Below are 13,666 nucleotides of genomic sequence, written 5' to 3' on the forward strand. Positions count from 1 at the left end.
TTTTACGGAAGAGGAGTAGGGGCACAGGAAGAGAAGAAAATAATTACAGTAAGGAGAATTTTTTTAATTTTCCATTTCGAGGTTAAATTAGAAATGTCGAGAATAAAGTCAAAATTTCGTGAAAAAAAGTCAAAACGTCGAGAAAATTCAATCAGCCTTTGGTTTTTAATCACAAAATCTCAATTTTAATCTCAACATTTCCACTTCAATTAATTTTGCGACTTTATTCGCAAAATTGTTGACGTTTCCATTCAGCCGTTTTCAGACTTTGCAGCCAGTGTTTGAAGACCCTGTGATTGGCGGCACCCTTGAATCAGGAGCCGTGCGGGCAGAGCGGGCTGACGCCTGACACCTCTTCACTGAGCGAGTTGGTTTTTCCTCCCATCAGCGGCGGCAGACGAAGAGTGTTTGCGGCCGCCGCTCGAGGCGAGGCTTTTTCACGCGCCTTCGTCCGCCAGCGGAACGACTTGACCCCATAAATTGCTCCTTGATGACTATTTTTCTCTCTCGCTCGCTGCATCACGCTCCACTGGATGATTATCAGTGACACGGTCCGACGGCAGCGGAAGGCTACTGCAGATACTGCGGCTTGTAGCTGCGGTATTATCAATTCCTTATTGTAAAGATGCCACTATTGCACAGCGGCACTGCTAATCCGAGGCTGCCGTTGGTCCTTTAATGCTTGGTGGTTTCATTCAGATGAGGTTCAGCTGCACAGCTCAGCCATAAAACAACTTCGACTGGGGATACCAATAAAAAATGCCCTCGCTCTGCAGTGGTGTAGCCACCGTTTCACTTCATAATCATGATAAATTAAAATCCATCTCAGAGTCGCTGTTAAAAATCAACTATTATTTCTGTGTCACTGCATCAATTTGATTTGTAAACCATTTTAAACCTTAGGAAATCGCTGAGGACAGAATCATCCAGTAATTACTACCAACAATTGGCCAATGTTTAACGCTTCTCAACCTGAAATGACCTTTGCATTGTTCCGCACGGAACCGTACGGATTGAGTATTGAGCCGAGCACAATCCAATAAATGAAACCCCAGACATTGACTTTTTTTTTTAATGTATAAAAACATTATTTTGCTTGAGTTAACTACCAACTTCGATGCTAGGATATATTTTAGCTCAGGAAGGTGATGTATTCACCGTGTAAATGAAATCTGAATTACTCCTCCTGTGAAGGTTTCAAGTCTGAGATGTGTGGATCCTTCTTGAAAACCTCCCATTGTTTGCAGGTTGTTACAAAGCAGATGGGTTCCAATGGGAGGTGTTGCATTGCAACCCAGTAGGTCCACTAGCTTAACCGTAAAAAAAAAAGTTCAATAAATTCCCCCTGTTGTTCCCATTCAAAGGGGGTCTTAATGAACTTTTCTATAGGCTGTTAACTTAATGGACATGTGAAATATATCCTATAGAAATGTGAGAAAACAACAATTAACAAACAAATATTTACTCTATTTAATTATTATAGTGTAAAATTGGACTTTAACACACAGCTTTCTGCAGTTTTTCTATGTCCTCAGCACGATAACTCCTGTACCATTTTGCTCAAAGCTAAAAAATAAAAAAATAAAAAAATAAAAAAGTGCCGCATGCATCAGGCTGTAACAAGAGCGACTTGTTTGTCTGCGCGTTACAGAAAAACAGGATGTTCATATGGCACAGAGAATGCGTGATGGCAATCACAAAGGCAGCCCCATCTGCGGCAGTCCAATCGACTGCGCTGCTGCCACACCTGCTTACAGGCATTGGCCTAATATGGAACAGGTCCGGGAGGGGTGATGTTTAATACATTTTTACCAGCAAGATGTTGAAATTCATTTATGCAAACCAGTGGAGGAAAAAAAAACAGAAGCTCATGAATGAACAGGGATTTTTTTTATACCCCCTAAAAATGTCTAAGGAAGTATCCAGGTCATCAGCGTACACGCGCACTTGTACACACTCTCACACACGCACGCACACACGCGCGCGCACACACACACACGCACACACACACACACACACACACACACACACACACACACACAGTTTCGCAGTTGGAGACTTGCTGCAGTGACGGTCCAAATGATTCATGTCTCAACCTACTTACACCATCTCTCTGTGGAACTGAGAGGCAACGGGTTTTTTTTTTTCTTCTTCCCCCTTTCCAAACTCTCCGCCTCGTCTTGCATAGCAATATGGCCTCCTCAACACACGATACACATATTCACTTCCATGCTTAGCCTGAGGAGTGTGGCAGCATTATTATTATTTCTCCCTGCTCCCCAAATCCCCAAACAAGGACAAGGAACATTGCGGCACGCTCACCCTGAACAGGATGCGTGAAATTGGGACTGGAATAATAAATCAGGGGTGATATTGGCCTTTGATTCAATGAGGGGATATTAGAGTGCAAGTGACGTCAGCAAATGACGGGTGCCAATGTGTCAGCGTTAAAGCTCCAGTGTGTAATATTTGGTCTGATTTACGACGGCTTAAATACTGCCCATAAATACATTCGTAAAAGTGGACGGCACAATAAGAGCAATTTGTTTTTTCTACCCTTATAGCGGTTCTCATATATAAAGAAGAATCGACATAGAGCAAGGGTCTTGCTCCCAGTTAGCTGCCATCTTGCACCGCCATATTTCTAAGGAAGCCTGGTGTGGACAATCCAGCTGCCTGACCCTGTGTTTCATATTAAGGGTGAATGCTTGCATCCTCAAATAAACCAATGAAGAAGGTGAACGAGGTACCCAGGTTTGGGTGCGCAGGCCACTGTAGCTCACTGGCAAACTCAGGAGTGGGAGGGAGGGTGACAGACGCTGCAATCTAAAATGTAACCACTTGATGTCGCTGTTTTTCTTCAAAATCTCTAAATATTGCACACTTACCGTAGTCCAGTTTAAACAGTCGCCCCTGCAGGTATGTTACTTACACCGCAGGACACTGCCATCACACTCCAGAAAGGTTTGTGGAGTATTATATTTGTGTGTGTGTGTGTGTGTGTGTGTGCACTGTCAGACTGACTCACTGGTGCACACGTCCTCCGGTTTGTCCATGTCGCCGCGGTAATAGCCGTTGCGGCAGCCGCACAGCGTAGCTGCCTCGATGGTGGAGCGACTGTTGAGTGGACACTGCTGACAGAGTCCCGCCCCCTGGAACGACTTGAAGGTGCCCTGAGGGCAAGCTGCAAGAGGAGAAGAGAGAGAGTGGAAGTGGTAAACATATTGAGAACCCCCCCCCCACCCCGCCCCCCGAAAAGTGGCCTCTGGGCATGAATTAAATATGGATAAACAAAGTGAGCACGTCCCTGGATTGCACAACAGTTGTGCCGTAGTGGAAGAGTTGCTTCCACTGACGGCATGAAGTCAGCGATGCACGCACGGAGATTCCTGGCAGATTATGAGGCTCAGAAGCAAACGTCCAGAAAATTGCACTAATTATCCGTATGCTGCCCTGCGCTTCGTATGCTGCTGTTGACGTGATCTAGTTCAGAGAAGTTTCTATATTTGAATATGATGTAAAACACGAACATTGCGAATGATGATGTAGCTCTTAGTCCAACCTCTAACTCATCCTCGAAATGAACAAGCCCGTGACTCTGTTGCACGCAACTGCGAGGGGTTTTCATCATTTGCGCCGCAATCTCCCTGGGATCAGACCAACTGAGGGCTGGAGGTGGGGATCTGTGTCTGTTTGAAGCCTTTTAAAGTCTCTTCCGTTGCGACTGTAACCTTTTTCATTTTATTTTATGTTATCTTCAAACCACAGTCACTTGGCTTAATGAAGGCCCTCCCTAAATGCCACAACCCACAGCAGGTCTGGTTTGTTTTCTTTTAGGCTTTTAAATGACTAAGCGCAACGCTGAGGACACTCAGTCTCCACCTGCTGCAGTCAAAGCTGTGAACGTTGAGCGTATCTCACCGTTTAGTCAGGAAAGGATCTTGGAGGAAATGGTTCTGCGGTGATTCCAGCCTTATCACTTGCCTACTTGCATTGTACACTACTTTCCAGGCAATGAAGTGCCATTATGTGCTTGAGATACTTTTTTTTATTGAACCAGTGGCTCAGTTTCTAGAGCAGAGTCATTCAGTTATCAGAGGGTCACTGTATTGATCCCCAGCTCTGCAAGTCGATGCCTCCTCAAGAAAAACGCAACATAATAAGAGTCTTGCCTTACTCTGATGATAATCTGGGTTTTAAAATGCATGTAAAGACCATAATCTGCAGCAAAATTGGACTTTGCTAAATCGGAGAAAGAGACACAGTTTCCGATCATACTCAGATTCCTCCTGCAATGTATGCAGAGACCTCCAATAGGAATTGGAGAAAGGCGCTCTGTGATCAATATCTGCTCGCATGGCTTTAACCTGCGATAAGCAGAGCTGTGTTGGCCGACATCAAACAGCATGAAACAGCATCACTATCCGTGCCTCTCCACGCACATGTTGTACGTCTAGCTGTGTCTTGAAAGGTCAACCGAGAGGCAAGAGGCAAACAAGCTGTAGCCGATAGTCCGATGATCTCCCCGGCATGTAAACTTTGAGAGGAGACAGCTCTCCAACCCATCCTCAATAGGAGAATGGAGTTGTCAGACTGAGCTGTGCATGTGAATGCAGTAACTGAACCCCGAGTTGCTCGTGACGGGTAGGTGGCGCCCTGTATGGAGGTCATGACTGTATGAAGATACGTGTGAACGCGTAAATGGGAAGTAGTGCAAAGTGCCTTGAGCGATAAAACACTTGAAAAGGGCAAAACAAGAAGAATCCATTTGCTTTTTTTCTTTTTTTTTTGCAAGAAGCAACATACAGTCACAACATACAGCATGAACTCTACTGTTGTAGTGGTTATACGAAGTACAGTTCTGTCAACACTTAAGACAAAAGTCAATTTTTTTTTTTACTGTTGAAAGCAAAACAACCCAGCTTTATGTGACACAGTCATATATTCTGGAGGTCCATCAAAATATTAGAGATCACTCATGTGAAGAGACAGTAGTTCTGACTCACCATGTCACCACCATGTTTGGTTCGGCGTACAGCGGATAAACACAGACTCTACGTCAAGTGTATATAAACTAAAGTCAAGGGAACTCTAGTTTCGAAGAGTTCAATGACAACTCTCCTTCAAGAAGTCCAAATAGTACAAAAACAAGTACAAAAAGCCAATTTCAAGATGAAAAAAAATGCTTCTAAGCTTTTTTTTTTTTCCTTTTCACCCAAACAACTCAGCCACGAGCCACCTTATCAGCTGTACGTACATTTACTTAAAAGGTTAAAGAACAGCGACTCCATTTCCGCAAATCAAATCCAACATCCCGACATGGACAAACGTCTTGAGTAAAAACACAGCAAAGTGCCTCGAAGAGGACACCTGCATCCGCCCTTTTTGATTCACACATGGGAGCTCCTAAGTGCCTTTTTGATGAGGGCACACACAATCTGAGTGACGACTATGACTGGGGGAAAAGGCAAACAGGGAACAGGGAGGTAACATTAGATGTCGGAGTGAAAAACGGAAGCTACTCTAAAAGGTTGTCATAAGTTAAACATTTTTTATGTCCTTTGTTCTTTTTTTTTTAACGGATCTTTAGCACTTAGATGAGCCTCCAGCTCATTGCTGTCATAAATATTTGGACAATTTCTTTGAGAGGTTTCTGCCATCACGCCTAATTGGTAACAGAGATTGACGCTATTACATTGTGAGATCTGGTACTTTTATTGATTTATTAAGCTTCAGAAATGTTATGTGGTTGGTATCAGATAAATATTTCTATTATTCATATTCTAATATTGACCATGGAGCCAATGAGGACACTACTGAATAACCTGGAGCAATGACTGTGCTTCATATGGCAGTTCTATCTATAGTGAATGTATAGGAAGAAGGAAAGTGTTGCCAGACAGGATGCTGAGGGGAAGAGCAAAGAGGAGATTTATGGATGCAGTGAAAGAAGAAATTACGCTGTTGTGAGAGAAGAGGGTGCAGATTATGGGGTTAGATAGATGCAGCTGATTGCCCGTGGCCGGGCGGGGCCAATATAAAGAGAAGACGATGTTGTAGAAAGGGGCCATCAGGGGGATAAATAGAGCTTGTCAAGTGGCGCAGCGACAACTACTATGTGAAGCTTAATGATGGAAAACCAGCTAAACTCTTAATGTACTGAATGGCTGCTTTGCTAAATATAAACTGCTTCAAGCTCAGACACATTGCACCTTGGACGTAACCAGTGGTTATTTGAGTTGCTGTTGCCTCGTCTGCAGTCTCCGGTCAGTCTGACCATTCTCTCCTCTGACCCCTCTGACATCAACAAGGCATTTTCCTCCACTCAACTGTCACTCGCTGGATATTTTCCCCTCTTGGAACCCCAGGAGATGGCTGCGAGTAGAAATCCCAGTAGGCCAGCAGGTTGTGAAACGGTCGGACCAGTCAGATGAAGGAGGGGAGTCAGGCAGGGCCAGGATGGGAACTGGGAAATCAGCGAATATGCATTGACTCTGTCCGCCTGTTGTTTGTTTACATGCTTGAGATGACTGCCAAGTAAAGCTCCTGTGTTTCTATTGACGCACTCGGTGACTAAAGTGATTCTGATTGCAGGGTATTGGCTACAGGTGTGCTTGGAGCCAGTCCAGGCTGTCTTCAGGTCAGTTTATGGCAGGGCAACAGAGAAAGACCTGCATTCACACCCACGTATGGACAACTTAAAGTTCCCAATTCGCCCCACGTACAATGTTGTTGGGCTGTGGGAGGAAGGTGGGGTTTCTGGGTTTTTTTCAGTGTCATTAAAAAGTTTCACTGACAGTATTGTGACATTGTCTCGACTGTCACGCATTGTGACGGCGACCAGCTCTCATTGGCTGACGGATGCAGGCGAGTTCGTCTCACTTTTGCGACGTGACAGCCGGGACGTCGTCCCCTCGAAACGCGACTACATTTCCAGCTCAGAATTCTGACTTCCAAGGTAAAAAAAAAAAAAGGGCCGTGCTGGAAAATCTATTCGCCATGCCGCCGGAGGGAATGTTTTGTTCCAATTGTGGAGAAGCGTTCTGAAATCATTCGACTCGAGATGAGGAGACAGACGGAAGGACACATTGAAAATGTGTATTGTTGTGAAAGTGCAGGCGAACTGCCGAATAAAAAACCTCTGCTGCTGTTTTCATTCTTCGCGCTCAATGTCATTATTTCTGCAGTCGTGCGCTATTGTGCTCCTTCTTTTGAAATGTTATATTTTCATTTCTTTGCCTTTCTGGTGACTTTGTTCTAACAAGATTTACGGTGCAGTGCGACGCCTGCGTGGTTTGGAAGAGCGTGGGAGTTGGTTTTCTTGGTCACCTTTTCAGAGATGTGACACAAATGATGTTCTTTTTTTTTTATTGCTTGCTGGTGTGCCAACATTCTAATTTGGTTAATCAAGATCAACAGAGGACTGGAATTGCTTTCTTAGTCAGTACACAAGAAGAGGGTGCAGAAAACGAAGGGCATCTTGCCGCTGTTTGCCTTACAACACGGCATTGACGTCTGTTCAGTGCATCACTTTGAAGGATGCTGCCGTCCTCTCGCCAGTCCTCAAACTCAGAGTTCTATCTTTTTCTGTCTGCTTTGTTTCTCTTCAGTGGACTCGGTAAAGGAAGCAGAAGGGGTATTTAGGATGTACTCTCACATCACAGTAAGAAGTTGCCAGTTTGATTCCTGGGCCTTTTCCTGGTGAGATTTGCACGTTCTCCCTGGGAATGTGTGGATTCTCCCCAGGTTCATTGTTCGAATTGACTTTACATTTGACTGCAATTGGTCCATTGCCTTTTTACGGCCCTGTGATAAACTGGCAACTTGTCCAGGGAGTAAACCCGCCTTCACTCCTGCAATCGGCTCCAGCGTTTCCGCAACCTTGAGAAGCAGTGACAACAAATAAATGGATGTATGATCAGTTTTTACTCCTCTTATCCACATTTGCCTTCGATCACCGTGACGACTTCTCTCGTTCTCTGTGGTCTACAGACTTTTATCATATCTGCTTTACTTAGACTGGCTTTTCTTTTTCTGACAGCAGGAGGCGTCGCCCCAGTGCCAGATCTGACAGGTGGACAACACCAGCCGATGTGGCACGTCACCCCTGACATCTGGAGCCACTTCTGAGGAAGACGGACTGTTTGGACAGACTGTCGAAACATGTCCAGACAAGAGAAAAAAGTTAACTTGTCTGATAAACTAGAGAAAGAAAACTTAGTTGAAATTGTTCAAGTTCATTCAGACGACGCAGTCAAAATCAAGGTGACGGTTCAGGTAGGAGGACCTTGAAAACCATCAAACAGAACACCTGCGGTCTGGATTCTCTCAGAGAAACTGCAGTCTAATGCTCAAAGCCCTAAAAAAAAAAAAAACACCATTGCTTTTTGTCAACTGGTGCAGTTTCCCCGCATTCAAATGAGGTTTTATGCAAAAAAAAAAAAAAAAAAAAAAAAAAAAAGAGCCAAATTTATGAAAATCAGTTGTGAAGCAAAACATTTCCAACCCTCAAAGATCTGTGCCGTCTGAACACACACATAAGAGTGAAACACTGGCTGGTTGGTGGTGATTGCAGGCCATTAACACACCACTCATATTTTCCAGCAGCAACAGGACCATTGTGAGGCAAAACCCAGTCAGTGGTTTGGTTATGGTGGACGCATCAATCCAAATAGCAATAATAATCAATTTATATATATATAATTTATATAATATATTTTAACAACTATGATAGATAGATAGATAGATAGAAGTATCACACACCACCATTCAGGACTTGGAGCTCATTGTCAGCAAACTTAGTTTTTTTCTCCTTCCTGCTCTGCCATTCTGATGCCTATTGTGTTTAGTAGTGAAAGGCCATATTTATATTTTACAATCTGACACAACAAGGATGAAAATGACACATTTGTGCCGCGTGTGCTTCATAAATCAGACGCTACGACAGAACAGATAATGGAGACAAACTGAAAAGAAACGCTAAAACTAAGGGGCTGCAGGCTCTGGGCGCTACTGTAGTGCTGTTTGATCAATAGGAGGAGTCGGAGGCTGCCACACTTACATGGACTTGCGGCATAAATTGGGTGCAGACATTTAAACTCCTGTTGCTTCCCATCCCTGCTCTTCTAGGGCGAGGGATGGCAGGGTTACAACCTGGACATGTCGGCAGTTTATTACAAAGGCAGAGAGAGACAAACAACAATATGCACTCACACTCACGCCTATGGAAGATTTAGAGTTGCCAATTAGCCTGACGTGCCGGTCTTGGACCGTGGCGGGAAGCTAATGAAGCCGGAGAGAAGCCAAGCAGACACGGGGGAACAGGCAAACTCCACACGGAAACAAACCCTGTAACCTTACTGCACTGCATGTCACCATGTTTAATACAGTGGTTGCCTACCAATGCAAGGCTTAATGTCATTTTTGTGTATATTCTCTCCATTTGCATTTTTTTCTGTCCATTGGCACCATTTGCGGGCATTTTATATCAGTATTACTGTTTTTAATATTTTATATTGATATATTTTTAAACATTGTAATTACCATTTTAAAAGCACCATCTCTAAAGGGCATCTGTCCAAATTTCATTTCGTACGACGGCGCCAATAAAAGGTGATCCCTATTCTGATTTTCACTGACAGAAATCCTATCGTCAAATGAGACGAGAATTCACTGATTGATGCTGCGTATCAGTTAGAAACACCGACCACCAGAGAGAAGCAGAGGCAGACAAAGAGAGGAAGAGGGGGAGGTCTATTTTTGATGCAATTAGCCGCGACATGCCCCTCTGTCCGCATACACACACACGCACACACACACACACACACACACTCTAAACCTGTCACAAAGTGACTGTAGGACTTGAAAACCCTGGTGACTGACAAGCATTAAAACACCTCCGTGGTTTCTTTGATGGCAAGATGTTTTGAATAATGACTAATGGGAGAGACAGGGTGGGGGAAAAAATATATAAAGAAATCTCATGCAAAAAAAGAAGAAAAAAAACGGGCATTTGGCTGCCTGGCAAACATCTTAAGGGACATTACAGACCGCATGAGCAGACAAAGGACGCGGCATCAGATCCAGTCGCAGCCGTTTTTCAACGACTCATAATCCAAGGAGTCTCTCACGGACGCGACGGGAGTTACCGCGTCTGGCCTCCCAAACAACTTTCAATTGTTTACCGGAGTGCTTCATAAATATTGCACGGTCAACAGATTGGCAGTTTAGTGCTTGTAAACACGCTGAAAAAAAAAAAAAAAAAAATCAAACAACATATCCGTTGTCATCAAATTATAAAAAAAAAACCCAACCTAAAACGACCCGCTCTACGTTCCCGTCCTCTCAAACAGGCTCGGCTGGGTCGCTCCCGCGAGCGTGCACGCGCACGTGCGCGCCCGCGCGAGGCTTGAATAGGCAGACAGACATCTGGGTTTGTCAAGGTCATTTATTCAGCCACCCTTTGCTCGTACACACGGGGCGTGTCACCATGGCAACAAGTCTCGCTCCCTCTCCAGATGAGCTCCCTCCAGAATCCTCTCAGCGCTCCCGGCCTCTTTCTTCCTGTGCGCCCACCTGTCGGCACGGCCGCCAAAAGCTCTCACCCCAGGTAGCGATGTGTGCACTGAGAATTCTATATGGGCTTCAACGTACTTTACATTTTAGATAAAAATGAAAAACGTGAGCTATTCACAGCAGCATCTGGAAGTATTTTCCTGGGTTTGTACACTTTGCTACTGAGATGCTACCCAGTGCACCCTGGTAACCTGTGGGTGTATGAGTTGATAGAAGCCTTTCTGTGGTTTTCCAACCAGTCTGCCCATTCTGACCTCTGACCCCTCGACATTAACAGGGCACTTTCCTCAACAACAAAAAAAAACTTCAGCTCACTGGATATTTTCTCTTTTTGGGATATTTCTCTGAGAAATCCCACCAAATCTGCAGTTTGTGAAATACTCAACATGTCGCATTCAAATCTTTGTACTTTCTCCATTCTGATGTCTTCACCAGGTCGAAACGTCTCAATGAATTTGGTTGCCGCCATGCGATTGGCTGATTAGCGTTTGTGTTCACAAGAAACTTCAGATTTTACTGAATTACTCTCACGGCTGATGAGTTTATAATTAAACGATGAAGTCTGTCAATTATCGCATGGACTTAAACTGATAAACTGACAGTACACGTTTGGAACTTTGGTATTCCATGGTTCATTCATAGGACATTTCACATTGTTTAATGTAGAAAGAAAAAAAAATGAGGAGTAGAAAAGTTGGCAAAATCTGTTTTTTGGGGAGAGTTATGTCCTTAACTTAGTGATGATTCAAGAGGAACAAAAAAACTAAGCATAAACTGTTGCCGCTAGTTAACAAAAAAGAAAGAAAACAGGAAGAACCTTTAAAAAAGAGAGAGGGAGAAAGAGAGAGAGAGAGAGAGAGAGAGAGAGAGCCTCGGCCAGCTGTGCGAAGTCAAACAGCGACCATGTGGACAACAATTGTCCGATGCTGGCATTCACGCTCACTGATCAATTATTCAAATTGTGTGTGTGTGTGTGTGTGTGTGTGTGTGTGTGTGTGAGTGTGTGTGTGTGTGTGTGTGAGTGTGAGAGAGAGAGAGAGAGAGAGAGAGAGAGAGCTGCAGGTTAAAAAATGAAAGAAGCCTGAGCACTGGGGCTTCCACAGCAGGAGGTTGGGGGGAGGGAGGGGGAAGGGGGCTTTGTGTGTGTGTGTGTGTGTGTGTGTGTGCGTGCGCGCGTGTGTGTGTGTGCGTGTGTGTTCCGCGTCAATCTTAACATTTGCAGTGTGGCGTATTTGAAGTTTGGGTCTATTTGAATGCCAGCTTAACTTACACACAAACACAGCGCACAGCTTTGATGTTGATCCAGTTCTGATGATCATTTGCAAAGTATATTGAATTTGTGCAAAACACACAAGCACTCGGCCGCCCGACACAAAAGCAGACAGACGAACGGACGAGGGCAGTCAAGTGTCAGTGACTGAGGTCAGTGGGGGTGGAGGGGGTTTGCAGAGGGATACACTACAGACTGGACGTCCCCTGGATGTCCCAGTGACATCTTCACCTCACTATGGACTGACCAGACTGCTCTGAAGCATGTTGGTACAACAGAGCATTGAGACACTCCTGAAGTAAGTTCAGTTAAACCGGCTTGTGCTCATCTGTGTTTTCACTTGAAGGTCCATTGTGTAAAATTATTAAAGCGGCCCATGACAGTGCATTTTGTATTTAGGGCCACGGTCAGGCCAGCATCCTGAAAAAAATGGCAGCTAACTCGGAGCAAGACCTTTATTGCTCTATGTATATTCTTATATACAGTATATACGAGAACCAAATTACTTTTATCGTACTGCGAGTGCACACTTTTATCAACGTATTTATAAGCAGTATGTCAAGCTTTTACCAATATAAGACTGATAAAAATCAAGCCAAATTTTACACACTGGACCTGAAAGCATTCTAGAACGTGCAAAAAATATTTAAAGTTAGAGTCTGACTTGAGCAGAAATGCTCTTGTCACATGAAAAGTCCCTGAACGGGAACGACCACTTGACACTGGGAAAGCAAAAAGCTTCTGGATGTCACATCTGATGTGTGTTTCCTCGTCACTTTGGCTCTGCCACTTCAATCTACTCGCCTTTACTGATGCTGAAAAAATAAATTGTCTTGTGACCACAACCACATCTGGACACTGGTCCCTCCTGGTGATACAGCACATCCTCATACATCCATTTCATGTTGGTACTTGAGAATCTCAGACATAAACGGACCCCTAAGCTGAAATATTTATTGAATTTATAAAATCATGGTTCTTTTTTTTTTTTTTTTTTTTTTCAATGGTAAAATATGATCTACTTTATATTTTCAAGGTAGAAGTTTTTATTATAGCGTCAGAGAGATTATCATTCCATCAGCCTCTATACTAATGCTCTTAATGCTCTTTAGATTCATCCCTCGCCCAGCCAAGTAAAGCAATTATTATTTAGAAAAATAAAAATTTGCATGCATTCTGCTGAAGACATTTCACTAATGACTCCCACCGCCTGTTTTGTCTCTCCGTTTTTATTATTCCGTCCTTGAATTATCTTCCCTTTCACTTTAACCTGTTTCCTCCCCGCAGTTAATACATCTTTCGGGGACTTTATCATTTTCCTTCGGTGCATCTTTTTCTCCTTGCTTTTCTCTGTCAGGTGCCCTTCGCTATCTCAGCCCCTGCACGCTCTGACAGCTCAGGACTAATTTTTAGCCGGGCTAATCTGGCTGGAACATGCTAAACTAATTAGCATGGGATGAAGTGGCCTCACTTATCACTGCGGTATATGTACATACATCACACGCGCTCACACGCGCACGCAGCAGACTCCTCGGGGACAATGGGAAATAATGGGTACTCCCTCACAGAGGAAATGGGGAAGGAGGCCAGATATAAAAAGGAGGCGAGAGAGGTTGAAATATATGGAACACTGTGGGGGAAGAGGAGCTATTTCTGTGAGACGCTCACCAAAGTCTGTCTTTACCAATATTAGCATATGGAACATGGTGTGCTACAGCCTGGGGGTTTGGGGTGGGGGTTGGTGAGGGGGAAGAGAAGAAAAGAAAAAAAAAAAAACAGAATAACACCAGGAAGTGTTTACATGCAGGCGATAATCAGCGA

At 44.1% G+C, this 13,666-nt stretch overlaps 1 protein-coding gene across 2 annotated transcripts in view; it reads right to left on the reverse strand.

The window, feature by feature from the left end:
* The window catches only part of LOC142900666 (ephrin type-B receptor 1-like), a 92,289-nt gene that overhangs the window by 42,787 nt on the left and 35,836 nt on the right, over positions 1–13,666 (reverse strand). For both annotated transcript variants that reach the window (XM_076045075.1, XM_076045074.1), the window contains exon 6: positions 3,029–3,184. In XM_076045075.1, coding sequence (XP_075901190.1) covers positions 3,029–3,184 — 156 coding nt within the window. The remainder of the gene's footprint in view (positions 1–3,028; positions 3,185–13,666) is intronic.

This window comes from Nelusetta ayraudi, unplaced genomic scaffold (assembly GCF_046127955.1).
Source record: "Nelusetta ayraudi isolate G7.1 ecotype Tasmania unplaced genomic scaffold, CSIRO-AGI_Nayr_v1 ptg000084l, whole genome shotgun sequence".
NCBI lineage: Eukaryota > Metazoa > Chordata > Actinopteri > Tetraodontiformes > Monacanthidae > Nelusetta > Nelusetta ayraudi.